The sequence below is a fragment of the Enhydra lutris genome, unplaced genomic scaffold (genome assembly GCF_002288905.1).
Source record: "Enhydra lutris kenyoni isolate GAN:26980312 unplaced genomic scaffold, ASM228890v2 scaffoldscaffold19, whole genome shotgun sequence".
NCBI lineage: Eukaryota > Metazoa > Chordata > Mammalia > Carnivora > Mustelidae > Enhydra > Enhydra lutris.
In genome coordinates, this window is record NW_019154103.1 from 5,680,240 (window position 1) to 5,700,556 (window position 20,317).

At 35.9% G+C, this 20,317-nt stretch overlaps 1 protein-coding gene across 1 annotated transcript in view; it reads right to left on the reverse strand.

Annotated features, from left to right (window-relative positions):
* Positions 1-20,317, reverse strand: part of LOC111148296 (homer scaffolding protein 1) — a 132,119-nt gene that overhangs the window by 62,592 nt on the left and 49,210 nt on the right. Inside the window, exons 2-4 of the mRNA XM_022504784.1 lie at positions 19,130-19,286; positions 14,038-14,169; positions 10,399-10,491 (exon numbers count right to left, since the gene is read on the reverse strand). Of these exons, the coding sequence (XP_022360492.1) occupies positions 10,399-10,491; positions 14,038-14,169; positions 19,130-19,286 (382 nt within the window). The remainder of the gene's footprint in view (positions 1-10,398; positions 10,492-14,037; positions 14,170-19,129; positions 19,287-20,317) is intronic.

Here is a 20,317-nt window from a genome sequence, read left to right on the forward strand (position 1 = left end):
AAGAACTGAAGAACTTCTGGGTTCATAAAGCAACTAGTTGGTTAGAATAAAACATATTCAAAAAATTACTTAAGAAAAGCCAGAACAAAAATGCAAGAAAATGTGATTTTACTTGGGAAGGTAAGAAGGCAAAAGGAAGAATGGAATCTCCAACAAGTTTTAATTTTTATCTGCCTTACTTTTCAATTCCGGAGTTATCTACAAAAGCAGCCAGAAATCCCTCTGTAACATATACAGAGGTAGTATATTTCAGCTTGAATAATGGAATTATTTTTCTTCACAAAATTTCCTGTCTTATTTCTACTTTTAATTATGTTTTGTCTATCAAGGTGAATTTAATTTGTTCCTCTAGAAAATAAGTGGAATTTAAAATGAAGCCCAAGCTGACACTTATTATTTGGATCTGAATTTGGTATTAGTAGAGATCAGAACTGAAAGGTCATTGGATAAACCCATTAACCAGGCGAGGTCCTAGCATCAGATGATTTACGTGCAGCTTTGTGGATCCCCTGTGATCTCTGGACACTAAAACTTCACAATTGAAATATTAGGCTATGGTAAAGAAGAAAAAGAAAACATCAGTGTCCAATAGGAGAGTGGGTAGGTATGGTCATAATCTGCCAACCTGAAAGAATACAGAATTTTTTTTCAAATAAAAACAAGAGGGGGGTAGATAGCTCAGCTGGTGGAGCATGCAACTCTTGATCTCAAGGTCGTGAGTTTGAGCTCCACATTGGGAATAGAGTTTACTTTAAAAAAAAAAAAAAAAGAAAGAAAGAAAAATATGTGTAATACAGGAAAATGCTTATATAAAAACATGAGCATATAAGGAGTTATCTTAGATTATGATAATTTAAATATTTTACACAAAAATAATGCACATAGAGAAATGCTAGGAAGCAATATAGAAAATATTAATGTGGTGAATAACTTTCTTCCAGAGGTTTCTGTTTTTAAATTGTATGTATTTTATTTCACATTTAAATTTTTTTTTAAAGATTTTATTTATTTATTGGACAGAGAGATCACAAGTAGGCAGAGAGGCAAGCAGAGAGAGAGGAGGAAGCAGGCTCCCCGCTGAGCAGGGAGCCCGATGCGGGGCTCGATCTCAGGACCTTGGGATCATAACCTGAGCCAAAGGCAGAGGCTTAACCCACTGAGCCACCCAGGCGCCCCTCACATTTAAATATTTTAACTAATTATACCATAATGCTGTAAATTATACAAGTATTAAAGGTCAAAAAGGCTACTTTCTTGATTCTACCTTATCACTTAATTATTGTTCAATTATTAATGGAACCTATTTTGACCTTTGTTTCTTTAAAATATTTTCTCCTAAATCCTCTTTGTTTCAAATAACTGACAGTCAATGCATGAATAAGGTTTACTGTACAATGTGACAACAAAAAATGGAAACGATATCTCAAGTGGCTATTTCAAGGTCAATTATGGACCATATCAATTAGCCAGAAAAAGTTGAAGCAGCAAGAAGAAATAAATCAGGGCTATTTCTCTTCAAGAAAGACCAAACCAAACTTAAATAATCAAGGTGGACTGTCCAATCAGTTGAACAGTAAGTTGGATTCAGTGGAAATAAGAACAGAAACAAATTACCTTGTGTTTTGTTTTTTTTTTTTAAGATTTTATTTATTTTAGGGCACCTGGGTGGCTCAGTGGGTTAAAGCCTCTGCCTTCCGCTCAGGTCATGATCTCAGGGTCCTGGGATCAAGGCCCGCATCGGGCTCTCTGCTCGGCAGGGAACCTGCTTCCTCCTCTCTGCCTACTTGTGATCTCTCTCTCTCTCTCTGTCAAATAAATAAATTAAAAAAAAAAAATCTTAAAAAAAAAAGATTTTATTTATTTTATTTGAGAGAGAGAGAGAGAAAGAGAGAGCACCACCAGGGCAGAGGGGGTTAGGGAGAGGGAGAACAAGACTCCCCACTGAGCAGGGAATCTGACATGGGGCTTGATCCTAGAACCCTGGGATCATGACCTGAGCCAAAGGCAAATGCTTAACCGACTGAGCCACCTAGGTGCCCCACAAATTACCTTGCTAACCTAAGAGGGCATAACCAGCGTTAGTAACTAAGGATTCACTTGGAGATTTGCTAGAATTGATTGATAAGAATGTGAGGGACAAAAGTAGATTAGGATTAAGAGAGAGAGAGGTTCTGCTTCCCACTGCTTTCTGGGGGGAAATGGGGGTTTTGCTGCATGGATCTTGGGGAGGCTAAGAATGTTGATGCTACTGAAGTGGGAAGACCATTTGAGATGCAGGCTAGGAAGGAAAGAAGGAAGGAGAAGAAGAAAGGTATAGAAGGTATAGAAGTAACAACAATTCCAGTATGGTAACTCAACAAGCTTTCCATCAGAAAACTTGAATATTAGCTACATTTAAATAAAGGCATGTTTTGTTACCCTATACATTACATCTGAAATGAAAACAAAATGCCCAGAGCGTGTTTTATTTAAAGCAGGTTAAAAATTAATAAAATTAGTATTTGCTCCTAAGAGAGTTACAACAATACATAAGAGCATAAAAGGAAAATGAACTCCTTTGACTTCTAACTACCACACAGGTAGTCAAAAGCATTCTGTGAGACCTTCCAGGAACTTCATGTATGTTATAAGTAACACAGTGAAAGTTGTTTTATTTAATGTATTCCAAACATTGAGTTCTTTTTCAAACTAAATTTTGTGTAATTTCTTAAACATTCAACTTCAGTTATTACTATAAAAAAAACCTTATATAAAGTCAACATTTTATATCTTTAATTCAAACATTAAAATAAAAAAAATTGGAGATATATTAGACACAAGTTTTTGAAAGGAAAATAAAGATGGTTTATCTTTAGAAAGACATTCTTAAGCTAAAATGGTTAATAGCCATTTTAAGGAAAAATATTATTAAACAATACCCTCTCTGATACATAGGTGTATATGTATATATATATACCAAAGTTGATAAGAAAAATGAAAAATATGAAACATAAAATATATATAAATATAAATAAAAATAAATATAAAAAAAGCACATGTAAGATTCAGGAATTGCTTCTTAAGAATTCTCTCTCTACTCATTTATGAAGTGGCAGGAAAGCTAAAAATAAAACAAACCAATAAAAAAAACAACAAAAAAGAAATGCCACAAAAGGAAACATTCTGAATCCCATGGAAAAGAAATGAGCCGGGCCCTCCCTCCAGGCCTTCACCCAGCTCCTTTCTGGTATTTGTACTGTAGCAGGAGAGTGGGAGGGAAGGATGTGGCAGCAGTGCCCTTTCCCCATTAGACCAAATACCACCAACACCTTCCACTGAATTCCAGTAAAGCCTAAAATTAAAATTCCTGTTACAGTTCCATCCTTTCTGACTTAAGGAAAACAGGGCTTCTTCTCTTTATCATTTAATAAACATTCAAAAAAGACTTATTCTATTTCAGTCTTTTCTATTTAAATGAAGATGAGAACACTCTTTTCTGGGCAGAGGCTCAGACAGGAAGGACCTTATGATTTTGAGTTCCTATGGCTGTGGATATTGAAAGAAATGCCAGGGAAGAGACACAGGGAAGAACAAAAGGATACATAAAAAGGAAGGTGAGGCTGAGATCAAATGTCTACTACTGCTATAAGCCATTCCCCATACCCGGTCACCACTTGTGAAATCTCACTTTCTGACAACCACAGAAATTCTTTGTAACATGACTCTAGATTAACTCCTGCTCTTCCTTCCCTGTGTGAAGTGTACTGACTTGACTGAGGCACAGTGCTAGTGGGTTAACCTCTATTCTGCATATTTTTGTACCAGCTACATGAAATGCTTACCAAGAATCAGCTGTATCTGTCCCAAGCACATTTATGCCAATTGTATTTATAGAATTATATAGCTGAATTAAATATTACGCAAACTAATAAAGTCTGAATGCAAAGCTAGAGTGGTTATTTTGATGAAAACCAGACCACATGCTTTGAAGCAACTAAAAAGTAAATGGCTAGAAAATAAAATCTACAACTAACAGAAACATAACAGGAAAATCTACCGTCACACTCAGCTGTCTTTGCAAGTGACTAAGGGTTAGCTCTACTTAAAGGACAAGAGAAACAGGAAATTGTAGACAATTAATATGATTTACGTAAGAGAACATGGAATTCCAATCAACAGATTCATATTCAAAGAGAAAGTTTCAGCTTTAAATAAAAATAATGGTGAATACATAAAACATAGTATTATTGAATTTTAATTTATAAACTGATTCTTTAAAGACTCCTTTCCATTAACTGACTTTCTTGATTAACTCATCAACCACTAGTTTTGATTCCAACAGGTAAGAGGTGTTGTACATCCTCCTATCCTCTCAACCTAACCCATACCCTTCCCACTTGCTTTCCAACCTGGTATCTCTTGGCCCTCTGCCATTCTGTGACTTTGTCAGATGGGATCTGGCTTTATTCCTCTCCATGGTCAGTCTATAGCAGAAAGCCAATCACCTTAATTATATTCTAATTAGCATTTGGGGCCTGCCTTCCACAACCATTTTGCCAATTTCTAATTCCTATCAACTGAACCATCATTCCATATTCTTATGTGCCCAAGCTACCAAGTGCAATGAGAGAAAACACTGTTAAACAGGCTGACTAGCGTCATGAAAGTAATTCTGAGCCCTGCCGAGTAATCTTCAATTTTACTTACTACTCCCACTTGACTCTTCTTTTTTTACTTTACCTAACAGCTGTTCCAAATCTGTGTTCAAACCCTCTCTTTCTTCAGCTGTTTTTTTCCTCTCAGTAAATGACCTAAGTCTTCCTTCAGAGAAAAGAGAAATAAACTGGCAAGGACTTCCTCAGGCTTCCTCCTATCTGTATCTGAATATATTTTTATCCTTCCCTCCTGTCTCAGATAAAGAAGTAGCTCATTTGTTTCCATCCTCCTCCCTCACAATATTACCTTCTTTTGCATAATGTTCCATCAATGACTCCCTTCCTTCTATTCTTCTCCTTCTCCTTTACTCATTCCTTACGTTTAAAATCTTTTGCAAATCACTCCCACACACACATTCTATGAAAAAAATATTCTTAGCATCACATCCTCCTGAGATTACCATGTTAAACTCTTATTCTCCTCACGCAAAAGAAAATAATATTTGTGACCATATTCTCACTACCAAACATTTCTGTCTCAAGAATAGCCCAAAGTCACTAACTCTACTTCCTTTCATTCTAGAAACTAATTCACATTGCTCTTCTTTACCAACAGTCCACCTGTAACTACCAGTGCACTTCAGTTTGTTAGGTTTGAAGTTCTCTTAAGTCTCATCCTTTGGAAGCCCCCCCAACACTGCCACATCACTGCCTCCAATTTATAAAGCACTTCTCTTGACTTCTGTGCTAACATTTTCTGCTGCTTCATTTCCTACCATTTTACCGTGTCTTTCCCTATATCTTCCTCAAATTTAAGTGACAATTTCCAAGTGACAATTTCTGACCCTGTCTTCCCCTCTCTTCCCATTCTATTTTCTTTCTGGATGATATCATTCTCTCCTATAACTTTAACTACTACTCATTTGTTGATGACTCTTGAGACTTACCTCTGATTCATAATTTCCAACTATCTACAGGACACATCCCCCTGCTTCATTAGGATATAAATACAGTATCTGAAGTGGAAATCCTCTCCTGAAGTTCATACTACAAACCAACAATAGAAGTTTCAAAAACAGGGGTGTCTAGTTGGCTCAGTCGTTAAGTGTCTGCCTTCAGCTCAGGTCATGATCCCAGGGTCCTGGGATGGAGCCCCACATCGGGCTCCCTGCTCGGTGGGAAGCCTGCTTCTCCCTCTGCCCCTGCTTATGTTTCCTCTCTCACTGTGTCTCTGTCAAATAAATAAATAAAATCTAAAAAAAAAAAAGAATTCTCAAAAACATCTTGCTCCTCCTTTACCAGCCTCCCTCACCAATCCTTCAACTCCTGTATTTCTTCCAAGTTCAGTCAATTTCACCACTGTTAGGCCTAGTGTCTCCTCTCTATTCTCACTGCCAGCATCTAGTAGGTATATCCAATAGAGAAATGGATAAACACTCCACTGGGACAACTAATAGGATTAGAGCGTCTTAAGTCCACTGTCCTTACTTTGGACAGCAAACAATAATATCCAGAGAATTCTAGTGAACGTTTCCTGAGATTGTAAAAGTTGTTTTGAGGTATCTGGTTTAGTAAAGCCACATTTGTTATGTGATACTAAGAAAGTATCACATTAATTTATAGGCATTCACTAATTCTAATGGTATATTAGTGGGTTAGATATATAACTAATATAGTTCAAGGTAGTAACAACTTAGCTAATGCGGACCACCTTTCAAAAAAATCCATTTATATCAAGTGATACCCTTGGTATAGAAAATCTAAAACATTTAAAGATTGAACTTGAAATGTCCAAAGAGATCATATAGTTCAAAATTCTGACCTTACAGATTTAAGACCTACTACACCCAGGCAAGTCAACTCATTTGCCTAAGATCAAACAGCTAGTCATAGAGAAACTAACAATCAGTTAAAATAAAGCAGTGCCTCATTTGAATAAAAGCAATTTCTCTTTAATTTGAACATTAAAAAATTATGGTATTTGTAACAAAGCTAAAGAGGCTTTGCTCCTTTGAATACACACACATGTTTTACTTTTCCTATAAAGTAAATTTTTAAAACTCTTTAGGAAAAAAACTAGCCTAAATATAGATTAAGAGAGCTACAATATATCCAGTTTATATGGAGAAAAAATCGATAACTTGTGTTTGACTACAAACAACCATTGGAGTAAATACTTCATTCAACTTAGAAGTCTTAGTCAAATGACTAAAACTTATTTTTTTCTAAACTCCAATGAAGAAAAAATTGCATTATATATATTTGATTATCTAGCCCCTTTTTCTTCAATGTGCATTCTGAGGAAAGCACTTAAGTCAAATACAGTATTTTTTCCCTTTGCACTCGGTAAGAAACTTCATATTTAAAGCCAATCATCACTCTTGGTTCTATATCAAGTTGACTATTTAAAAGATTCCCATGGAAACACAAGAACATAAGATCTCCAACAGAGAAAAAGTTCTAAGTTAATGTGTATTAATTAAAGAAGAACATGGAACAAAGTAACAACTAATACACGATTCAACTTATTCCTAGAGATGTTATCTTGATCAAGACCAAATAAAGACTAATGACCACGCATTTTATCAAGAGTACAATCTTAGCTCAAGAGTTTAAGAATGAGGAAGTGGCTAACTTGGCCCTTAATGCCAGACTCTCTTCATCACATGCCTTTAGGGACGTGAACAGTTTGTCTACAGCACTACTTCTCAAAGTGGGATCCCCAGATCAAGCATCAGCATCTCCCGGAACCCTGCCAGTAATGCAAATTCTTAAGACCAAACTCAGGCCTACTAAATCAGAAATGCCATGAGTGGGACCCAGCATTTGTATTTTAACAAGTTTTGGAGGGTACTCTGATGCAGGTTTTACTCAGTTAAGACACCTTTATCTTTCTAAGTAACGATGATGTGCCAGACACTATGTCAAGGCTTCACATCATCATCTTCAGCAGCACAACCACAACACCAACAACAGCTGTTAACATTGACGATTTACTCTACGCTAAGCACTTTATAATCCTCATTTAATTCTCACAATAACACTATAAAGGAGATACGATTTTTTAAAAATTTATTTTAATTCCAGTATAGCTAACATAGAGTGTTATATTAGTTTCAGGAGACACTGTTCTTATTCTTTTATAAATTTTTTTTAAAAAATGGTATCTTGCTTAAATTAAAAATAAAGCAAAACAAAAAGAACTAGTAAGAGTTAGAGCTCATATTCAAAACCAGGCTCTAAAGCCTATATTAGTGCCACTGTTGTATGACATAGTCATTATCATTCTTACTTCCTCCAACAATCCCATAGCCTAAGTAATGTAATCCCCACAGTACAGATGTATAAAGAGAGTGGGTTAAGCCATGTTCCCAAGACCAAATAGTGATAAAAAAAATTTTATATCTAAGTCTGTTTGAAAACCCATACTCTTAACTGGTCTGTTATCCCTCCTAAATAATAACAAAAGCTATGACTGACTGAATGCCTACCGGTATCAATTATTCTATTAAACCTCTTGATGCCCTTGCTGAATTCCTTAGTAATACGCTATACTTCAGGCAGAGGGTTAATTTAGCAGATTGGGTTAAACCAAGGAGAATCAAGCTCTGCTCTCTAGCAGAGTAGAATCAGAGTGGCCAGCAGTCATACATTTCAAACTGAAACAGAAATATTAATGACATCCGTAAGGGACTGTCACAAAAGGGGAAGGGGAGGAAACAAATGAAAATAAATGTATTTTTTAACTATTACTGTTGGCTTCTGTACATTAAATTAGCATTTAGACTTCAATGCTTTGAAAAGATACCTTAGGGTCAGCATATTTTGGCTCTCAGATACTGCTGAATTTAGGATATTTTTTTATTCCTTATATTTAACAGTATTTTCCATATATAAACATCTTGGATATATTCTTTTGATGAAAGTCAAGACTTAAAGACATCCCTTCCACCAAAGAGGAGCAGAGGGATCTTACCGGTGACATGTTCACAGTTAATTAAACAAAAACAAGTTATGATCAGAGAAACAGGAACTAAGTACAATGGACAAATGCGATCCATTGTAATTTTATCAGAGTCCTTTCCATATTCTCTATAGCATGTGCTACAACATCCTCTTAAAACGCTGGACTCATTCACCTGAAGAATGAGTGCTCCAAACATGCACTGGTACTAAATTTTACATATGTTTTTATGAAAAGTATCACCACGCTACCATAGCACTTAGAGAAGATAGCATCAAGGGAAGTTTCAAAAATGATCATGTTATTCCGGGTCACTGCAAGTGTGGAGGAAGCGTAATGGAGCTTTGGCTTCGATCCAGAGTACACCTTTAGTCTATGAGGAAATACATACTTTACACATATTTAACAGAGCTCTCCTTTCCTTTAAAAAAACAAAAACAGAAAAAAACCCCAAAACTCTGTATACCAGGAGGGGTTACCAAATAGAGATGGGTGCCACGGGTGAGGAGGAAGGTAAAGAGCAAACAGTGTTCAAAAATGGCTCGTCACTAAATTCCCAGGCAATTCCTGTTCCCTTTCTCAAGTAGTGTTATGGAACTCTGCTACTATACTGTCATTCTAGAGAAACATTTGTAATACCTGATTCCTCCTTTTCATATAAGCCTGCAGCACACTTCAAATGCTATAGAGAACCCAGCACAAGGCTGAACCCTGTCCTTACGACTCAAACTGAAATAAAAATTTTTAGAAAAGCCTATTAAAAAGCAGAATCATACAATGTGTATTAAAACCTTTGTAAAAGCACTGAAATATAAGTATTTATTGAACTTTACTTGGAGATCTAACTCATTTCCAACTAAAGAAAGATTATGATGGGCAAGTCACAGTTATTTCGTCAATTGTTAAAGGAAAAAACAGTATGTGTATGAAACCTATAACATTTGGGTCTTGGTGCTAAGTGTAAAGAAAGCTATTCCAACTGTCAGATTTAAGTATACTTAAAATCAAGCATAACAGACTACTATTTTTTTCCATATATTTGATGTTTTGACATCTTAAAAAAATAAAAACTTCCCGGCTACCCAATTCTTAGAAGGGGGTGAGTAGGAACATGCCTTTGGTATGCAAACTAACCAATCTAGACCTGTACCTCCCTCATCTGACCCACTGCACCCCAGGACGCAATATGCTTCTGCCTTCGTCATCCCAGCGCCAGCTACCAGGCAACAAGGGACTACCCTTATGAGTTTAGAGGCTACAGAAATCATTCAACCAGCCAAATTCTAAATTGTCTACCCTGCTCTGCCATTCCTGAGGAAACCTGAATACAGCTTTGGCCTCAACATTTCCTATACTCCTGCTTTCTGCCTCCTGACCACCATGAGCTTCTCTAAGTGGCCCTCAGATGTGTGCTATGTATGCCTCCTGTTACTAGAACCTGTGAGTACAAGAAACTCTCATTTCCCTGAGCCTCTCCTCTGTCTCCTCTTGTGACTGACCATTACAGAATACAAAATAGGCCAATCTATGCTCTTACATATGATTGTTGTTAAGTTGTAGGCACATCAAATAAGCTAAGTTGTAATTACTGAACAGATTTCCCCCCAAATTCTTGCAGACCTTAGCATATAGGAAAGAAACCTTTCTCCACTAGTATAGATTAACTGAAGGGTGCATTTCTATGTCCACCTTGGAAACCACTATAATTTTGCCATTATCTTCCTAAATTTAACCCTGGCACAAAGGATACCATCTGAAATGAACAAGGCTCAAAAATAAGAACAGAAATTAAATACCCACCTGTGAAGGTGTACTGGTAAGTTCCATCTTTTCCTGTGATTTCTCCTTTGCTAGTCGAGCAGCTTCTTTAAATTCCTGAAACTTTTCTGCAAACTGAACGTATAAAGACTATATACATTAACCAAATAAAATAAATATAGGTCTCAATGCCCCACTTTTACCTTGGTTTTCTTTCATTTTCTGAATTACTGACTCTTACACCAAGCAACCTAGCCCCCAAATCAATTACAAGTGCAATATGAAAATGAAGGTTAAAGAAAACTAATACCAAACACTTGTTTGTACACTATCACACTATCTACTACTCGGACTCATTGCATCGAAAAACATCACAATGTAATTAAGTTAGAACTGGGTGTCAGCAAGCTTACCTATGTCCTTTCTTGGTTGTTCAGATATACTTTATTAAGACCAAGGGGCAGACTATAGGATATGAGTGGAATCAGGAAGGATTAATATACTTGGCTTATAATGGAGAAAACTGAATCTTTTAGGTATTTACTCATAAACATCTCAGTATTTAGAGCTTGGCTTTTAACTTTTACTAGAATATAAACTCCTGTATTATGTAAGGCATTTTATTTTCAACAATACAAATAGCAACATATAATATTATCATTAAATGACATTACTAAAACTTCTTCTCCAAAGATTCCTAAACAGCTAATGTACTGTGGCAGAGAGGAATAACGTGATTCCACAAAGGTCTTTAACGTTGGAAAGAACAGCAAAAAACAAAAAGAACAAAAAAAAACCCAAAAAACAACTACAGTACATGAAATGCTAATTCTTATGAACTCATAGTAATCTAGAAATGTCAGGGCCACAGAGAGTATCTATTTTGGTTTTGGAAGCAGAAACTAGTCTACCACTATTCTCAGAAGGAGTAAGTTAAGGCTACAGAATAACCAAATTAAAAAAATTAAAAATCTCACATAACTTAAAACACCTGCTAGAATTGGTAATAAAAATATGAAATTATAGTTCCCTCCTCAAATCCCCATAAGCCAACCCTGATTTCATTTCTCTTTTGGGAAAGAAAACTTTGGAAGGAGAGGTCATGATATTCTGGCCTATGTTGGGGACTTAGAGGAAGGTCAAAATTAAAATTGTCATTACAGCTTTCCTTCTCACCACCACCTAGAACTTGTAAATCAGGGAACTGAATCTATATTAGTATGCTTCTCCTTTTTAAAGTGAGGAGATACTCTGTGCAATTAATCTGAACATAAAGCTAAAAAGGTCTCATTCACACTGGTGTAAATGAAATAAAAACAAAACCATTATTAGTCTTCATGTAATTTGAAGTTTTTCTTACACTCATCAAGCATTCCAAAGTAGTAAATGTTTAAAATCCTTTCAAACTTCATAAAGGCTCACACTATTGCTAGTTTTTATCAACTCGGGTTTCCATGGTAACAAAATACAACTTAGTAAGCTCTCTAATAATACAAGCATAGTTGCAATTTTCCTCATACATCAGCCTTAGGACACCAAATATTTCTCTCAATGCTGCTACTCCCCCTTATTTTGAGAGACCTTTGTCTAGAATTGCCTTCAGAACTTACTCAAAACCCTTATAATGCTTTGATTCATTTGCAGTTTTTAATAATAAAATAAGCCAGACTAATTACATGCTTGCTTCATTTATGTGAAAAATTATAAACTCCTTGGGGTCCCCCATTGTCTACAAAGCAGCAATACTGGTCTCTAACGTAGCTTTTTGTCATCTTTCAACAAAAACATTCTGAAGAGACTGATCATATAAACCCTTGAAGCCAAGTCTAGTGAATAAATAAACTAGATTTCAAGAGCTAATGTCAATCCTCCTTCACAATACCAGGAATCACTACCAGTAAGGCTGGTCAAAAGTATATGTTAACTTTAAAGAGGAAAAATACAATTCTTAAAATAGAAAAACCACTCCCAGAAAAAAGATCAAATGAAAGAATACGGTATAATTGACAGGATTTAATAAACTATTACTTTACCACATTAGCTAGCTGACCAGTATACCTCAAAGATGTGACAATAACTTAATTTGTAGCCCAAATTACTTAGACTCCAAAATCATTTTATCCAAGTTTGAGAAATTAATCCACAATTTAGCTCCTGTGTTGTTAGGAAGTTTAGCAACTGTAAGCTAATCATAGTTTTAACTTTTTTTGGCTATAGACTTTAACAGACAATTCCAAAAGAAAGTTCCAAAAAGCTTCCACCTGAGTAATGGTAAAAGTATTAGAATAAATGTGTAATTTCCTATGGGGATTTTTTTACAGAGCGGCAATGCTCAGCTGGATGCCTGTGTCCTTGTTATACTGAAAAGACTTTGAATCTCTTACCTTTACTACAGCTCAAGAAAATGTATTTAGAGAATACAATGGGTGTAACAGAAACCAAATCAGATAACACCTGTTCATTTTAATCATCCTATTAGGGATGGACTTAGAATCATGAAGGCAAAAGTTAAAATATCCTTAAAAGTGGTCTCTAAACTATAATTTATATCAAAAAGATAACAAAAACATTTGAAAACACCAGGGTTAAGGAATGTCTACAACCAAAACAAGTGGAAACAAAGATTACTTTAATTACTAAGCTAAATATATGCTTGAGTCAATAAATACAAAAAAGTAACATGGTTTTTAAAAGAACTCATGTAAGAATCTGAATGATTTCTATAATGAATAGCTTACGGTTTAATGTAAACATGAACTGTGTGTATCTTCCAGAGCCTGATGACCCTGAACTTGAACAACTGCAGTCCCCAAAAGGGACCAGATCCTGTGTATACCAAATTCTATGTAAAATGTGCCAAATGCAGTGTTATCCTTTTATGAAAGCTTGAAAGAGAGAAGTTTAAAGCATAAATCTTTGGGTCCGGAGAGCACAAAAGTGAGTAATTCTCATCACCTTAATCATCTTCTTATCCTGGGACAGTTTCCTTTTCCTTACATACTTTCTGTGTGACACCCACAAGATTTCAAGACGCTGGTGGTATGAACACTGCATGCTACTGCTCATAAGCAGGATAACAGCTTTACCTGCAATATTTATCAGCCTGTTGATGTTCTGTATTTTACCAGCCTCTGGCCACAGTAATTCACTTGGTCATTATGTTCCAAGAATTCTTCATGTGTTTATTAGGTCTCATACTGCACTATATCAGAGAGTTGGGAGTAATTCTCACCCAGATAAAGCACCATTTTTCCTAAACAAAGTAATTTATACATGCCTACTATCATGTCAAAAAGCTGAAATCTTTATCACTATCAGCTTAAATTTCCATAGTTCAGAAGAGTTTGGTATTCACCTGCTTGCAGACCATCTCCACTAAGGGGGCTAATCCCGGAGTAAAGTCCATTCTGAACTGATAATCCCTAACTTCCCTGTTAAATGTCACACAGACCATTCACCACATAAATACCTCTCTGTCAATGGTGACCGTGTTTAAGGTGTACAATTAATTTTCCAATTGACAGTGGAATCCAATTATCTCTCACTTCTTGCTTTAAAGTCACTACAGTTGTTCTGAGAATATTAAACAAATTTCTCCTGTATTTTATATTTTCCATTTGCTATTAAATACGTAAGACATCCAACTTGAAGATTTCCACCTGATCTTATGAGTTAACTTACTTTTGAAAGATGGTGCTCAGAGGAGAATCCCAGTCCATAAACAGTGTTTGCCCGGCTATCGGCCCACTGGCCAAACTTCTGAGATGTTTTAGTAAATGTCATGTTTGGGGTGATGGTGCTATTAATTATTGCCTGAAAAATAAAACAAGTATGAGTAACTAGCCAAAAACTAGCAAAAATTTAAACACAGGACGATTTAGTTCCATAAAAACTTAGGATTTCCAATGAGTCACAACATTAAATATATAAAGATAGCTATAGCAATAGTTTTTTTAAAATAAATCTTTTTAAATTAATTAATTTTGCCAGAGAGAGAGAGAGAGAGAGAGAGAGAGAGAAGGTAGGGAGAGAGAGAGAGGTCAGGAGGGCCCGAGGGAGAAGCAGACCCTCCGCCAGCCAATTAGGGAACCTGATGGAGAACTCAATCCCAGGACCTTGGGATTATGACCTGAGTTGAAGGCAGATGCTTAAATGACTGAGCCACCCCAGCACCCTAGAAATAGTTTTTAACATTATAAGTGATAGTGTAGAAATATGGTAACTAATTGAACTATAAATATGAGGGTACTCTACCAAAAGTTTCAACACTTTACAATCAAAATAAGTTTTCCGATGATGCAAAAAATTTTTCGGAGTTTTTAGCGTCGTCATTTTCTTTCCTTTGAACATATAGGATCAGTATCTATTAACGCTGCTATTGATTCATTAAAAAAAAAAGAAAAATACACCAAGGCTCTGTGTTCCCCATGACAGGTGGGCCTGGGGGGCCAACTATCTGAGTAATAGTTCCTGGAAGCACGTAGGCTTTAATATATTTGTTTCTTTAAAAGTAGGGCCCTACCCTTCAAAGAATCTTTCAAAAATGAATACATCAACAGAACAAATTTTCTATTTGTATGCTAATTTTCTAAAATCCATAATCAAAAATTTTCTTAAAGCTGACTTATTTAAATATATTATGACACAGTAAAGACTTTCAATCATTTAGTACTTTTTCCTTTACTCAAGGGAAAAACAAACCCCTAAATATATACTTTACTTCTCATAAAGTGGTAGATATTCATAATACAGAGAATCACTATCATTTCTGTTGAACACATAGTTTCCTAGAAAACTAGTATTTTAGTGTGTTATTAAATATTAATTTTGGTGATCTCTGTAATAAATTCCAACTATTATTGTAACATACTAACTGAAGTATATTCCCTCTGCCAGGATTGCAAAAGTACAGAACCAGTCTTAGTTTAGTTGAATGCCCTCCAAAACCAAGATTACAAAATGATTCCAGTAATAATAATAAAGTTACCAAATTCATAAGCAGTCCTTTGGTGAACTACTAAATGTAGAATGAAAATCAAGCATTTTTAGAACAAAGCTAAAGCTACAGACCACGTGAACAGTATGAATATAAATATTCATGAGCTATGCACATACTGATGAAGTTGCAGTCATGAATGTATGACCCTTGTCCTACTAAAGAAGACAGTGAAAGAAAGAGTGGTCCCTTGCTTTCTGTCACAAACAGCAGATGTGTTAGCTGCTGTTCTATGAGAGCCCTTACCCTTGATTAAACATTTTTACCTCTGACAAAATTTATATACTCATACCTCCTTTCTCTTCAGTTCAAAAGCTCCTTTTCCTAGCGTGTCATTTTAGGACTATGGGAAATGTGGCTAACAAGTGCTCTAACTTGCAGGGTGTCATGAAATGAAAGACTAAATGGAAAAGAATATATTAACAAATGGTAAGAAATGGAATAACAAAAGGTAAGGAATTTGGTTATGGAATCATTCGGTTAGCTTTTGGTCAGCTTTTTAAACTGAGTACCTATTAAATGCCTAGCACAATCCTAGAAACTTGAAATGTAACAACGAGATGCCACGTTTAAAGGTGGATTACAGTCTAAGGCAAGAAGAGCTGGTCAATGAACAAATAAATAAGTAGCTTACTAATTTAATTCCCGAGTGGTTAAGTGCTGTGAAGCCCCCAAGAACAGCATGTGATAGAGTCTGAGAGCCTCAAAGGCAAAGACTGGCAGGGACTATATTAGACTTGGTGGTCCTCAAGTGTTCCCTGATGAGACTGTTTTTGAGCTGGAATTGGAGTGTTTTCAAAGACAGAAAGGCATTTTACATGTGATCCCGGTAACTCTCAATATGTGAGGGAGCGAGAGGTTTCTACAGGCATCGAAGAAAACAGATGCCTCTAAAACCCAGCTGCTACTGTCATAGATTTCCGTTTTAGCTATGTCAAGTCAACTTCCTTATGCTTTTAAGAGTTCCATTTTCACCCCCATTTTGAACCTCTCACCTCCACTTGTCCTGGGATTACTTGTACGGAGATTCTTTAATCACTGCAGAAAAATTTTAAAATGATAGATGACCCCACACTTTAAAAAAATTATTCATTAGAATTCTTTGACTAGAATGCTTTGAACTGTTTGAATATGAATCCACTCAGAAGAAAAATCTTAGTTCTTTAAAATAAATTTGTCTCTCAATCCCAGAGTTCCTGTCTTTTCAAGGAAAAGAGGTAAAAATGCTGTGTCATTACAGATCATGGAGGGCCCTTATTCTGGCCCTCGGCCATGCTGATGTCTCCGCAGCTTGATTAGAAAACCTTTAAGCAAATGTTACATGCACAGTAAGGGCACTAAATGAGAACAAATAGACATTTTCTAATCAGGGGCACCTAAGGGCTGTCCAACTCATCATGCAGTACAGAAATAGAAGTGGGGGTAGGGGCAGAAAAACACTGAACCACAAGTAAACCACTACTGCTTATCAAAAAACAACTACTCCAGCAGGGACTGCAGTAGCTACCAGCATCAGTTTTAAAAAGTAACGAGAAAGTCTAGGTGCCACAGAAGGTAGATTTTGTTAAAATAAACAAAACAAAAACCTGTCCACAAGAGTTATTTAAGAGTCTAATGATTACAAGCTACAAAGTATATTCAAAAACGGAAATGCCAGCAGCAATAGTTTCTTTTGCTTGAAAACGAAGAACACATGAGAGTTATTTAATCACATGGGACAAGGGAATTCTTCAGTTGAACTTATTCCATTTAAGTCTCCCGTCTAATAAAACGATGTCTTTTCTGTGGTTTGGGCCAAGAGGTAAACACAGATTGTAGAGAACTGAAAGTTCTACTCAGGGAAAAGAAATAAATTATTATTCTAGTGTCTGAGATCATAACAATTAAAATCAGATGATCTCATTCAACAGTTACAAAACATGACGGAATTCTTCTTCATTAAAGAAGTTTTATAGGGGCACTTGGGTGCAGTCAGTTAAGGGTCTGCCTTTGACTCAGGTCATGATCCCACAGTCCTGGGATCAAGTCCTGCATCAGGCTCCCTAATCAGTGGGGAGTCTGCTTCTCCATCTGCCTCTGCCCATCCCCCTCATGCTCTTTCTCTCTCTCAAATAAATAAATAAATCTTAAAAAAATTCTACAGAAATTAACTATTACTATTTCTCAAGTCTTTAAACCCTCCAAGTAAAAATGAAAGAGAATCAATTTTTTAAAAGATTTATTTATTTGAGAGACAGAAAGATAAAGTGGGGTGAGCAGCAGAGGCGGAGGAAGAGAATCCTCAAACATACTCCCCACAGAGCAGGGAGCCCGCTGCAAGGCTCAATCCCGGGACCCATGAGATCTTGACCTGAGCCAAGATCAAGAGTTGGCCGCTCAACCAACTGAGCCACCCAGGCGCCCGGAGAATCAATTATTCTAATAAATACACATTAGTCACTTAAGTACAAGATAAGGTGCAAACAGCCCTTGGAGTTCTGTCATCTAGTTAAGGAGATAATGAGTAAGCACATGAAAAAACGAACTCAAAGTTGAACATCAAATTATCTTTTGTTCCCCAAAACTACTAGACGATACCTAACCAATAGCTTAAAAATAGTAATAATAACAAAAAGAGTCAGTTTTTGCATACTGATTACTATGCACCCTTTTAGTGCTTTTGCCCAAGTTTATTTATTTAATCCTTAAACAATCCTGTGGTGTAATGATGTAGGTATTTTTATTAGTTCCTTTTTACAGATGAAGAAATGGAGGTGTGAAGACATTAAGTATCTTGTTCTAGTCACATGGCTAGTCAGCAGTAGAGTAAAAATTCAAACCAGACAGTCTGTGTCTCACAGTCTGTGCTTTCCACCCCCCTCCACAGTCTGTGCTCTTAAACCTAACACTGAACTGTTATAATTCCTGGGAGGTGAAAGGTCTCATGGCTTCAAAAAAGCTTAAAGGAGAAGAATGGAGCCCTCATCTTTCTACATACATTATATCCAGAATCTGATGTCTGGTATTTCTGTGTCTTTCTGTGCTATTCAAAATTTACTGAGGAAAAAATGGAATTTCCCCCCTTTGAAAGGCATACTAACTACAAGACACAGATCAAAGCACTCTGAAGATATTAACTCATTTAAACCTTACTAACACAACTGAGGTGATAACAATGAGGCTCAGAGAAATAATTTGCCCCAAATCAAACACTTAGTAGATGGTAGAGGTAAGATATGAAACCCAGCATCCTATGTTCTTAAACATGATACCATCTGCCTCTCCTAAAAATAAAAACTTAGGTCTGGTCCATATACTTCTCTTCAGAATAAGGGATGTCAGCTTTAATGGTGGCAGTGACCAGACTTCAAACCATTTAGAGATTGTGAATTGCCTACTGATCTACAGAAGTGTATCTGAAAAGAATTCTAGTTCCTCACCAGACTGTATGCGCCAAAAGAGCAGAAAGTGTGTCCATTCTGTTTGCTATTAAATTTATAGCACCTCACATAATGCCTGACATGTAATAGATATGCAATTAATATTTATCAAAAAAACGTACTTAAAATGTGTAGAATATTTTGGTATGTAAATCAGAATATGGTGGTCAATCCAAGTAACTTAGTAGACAAAAAAATGTTTCTACCTTAAAAATGATCAACTTTGGTTTTTTAAAGTTAAGTCTTTAAAACTCAAAAGGAAATACTGTATTTTAATAAAGACAAAAATCCTTTAAATGAAACAGAAAATGCTCTACTGCATAGAACAGCAAGATTATTTAAAGCAAATGTAACTTACCTTTGAGCCATCTAAACTGATTATCCTGTACACATTTCTTGTGCTGTCATAGAAATAAGACACAGTAACTGCGTGCTTGCTGGTGGGTACCCAGTTCTTCTTTGTGTTTGGGTCAATCTGGAAGACATGAGCTCGAGTGCTGAAGATGGGTTGTTCCCTATAGGGCAAAAAATAAAATGACAGATTGAGAGCAGACAATTTTATTCCACTGGACAACAAAACACGAAAACTGTGAGGATGACTCCACTTAAGTCAAAACTCCCACAATGCCACAAAATAAGAGAAACACTGTTTCAAATCTGGAATATTCTAAGTTTTCAATCATAAGCTTCCTTAAAACAATTACAATCCATCCTCATTATTTGTAGACTCTATATTTGCAAATCTTCCTACTCATTAAAATGTATTTGTAACTCCAAAATCAGTATTTGAGGTACCTTCTTAGTCTTTTGCAATGGAAAGATATGAACCACCTGACATGTGTTTCCATCTGAGGCTGATCAAGGAAACACTTAGCTTTTCTTGTTTCAGCGCTCATACTGTAAACAAGGGTCGTTTTGTGATTTATTTAGGACCATGTATTTCACATTATTGTGCTTTTCGTTGGTGCCTTCTCTGTTTAAAACAACACCCAAGCATTGTGCTGTGTCTGTTCTTAGGTGTGAGAAGGCTGTGATTTGTCGTACTGAGAGAATATGTTATATGAGCTTTGCTCAGGCATGAATTATAGAGCTATTGGCCATGAGTTCAATGGTAATGAATCAATAATACATATTAAATAAGGTGTCTTAAAACACAAACACACATAAAACAAGGCTATGTATTGACTGATGAAAATATGACCAGAGGCCTGTAGGAACCTAACCCCATATGTCATCTGGAAGCAATCATTCAATATTTGACAACTGAGTGCTTGTGGTGCCTTCAGAGGACACAACTACTGCAAATATGAGAATGGACTATATCCTGTTAAAATACAAGAATTTTATATTAGACCCTCACTAGGTTAAAAATTTTTACCCATTGAAAACAATATTCTGGTAATATGTAAATAACTTACCGAGAAATTTACAATCAATATAATCTCTACTTTATTTAAAACTATATGGAAAATGAAGTAGCTCACAACCACAGTATCTTTTTTTTTTTTTTTTTAGATTTTATTTATTTACTTATTTGACAGAGAGA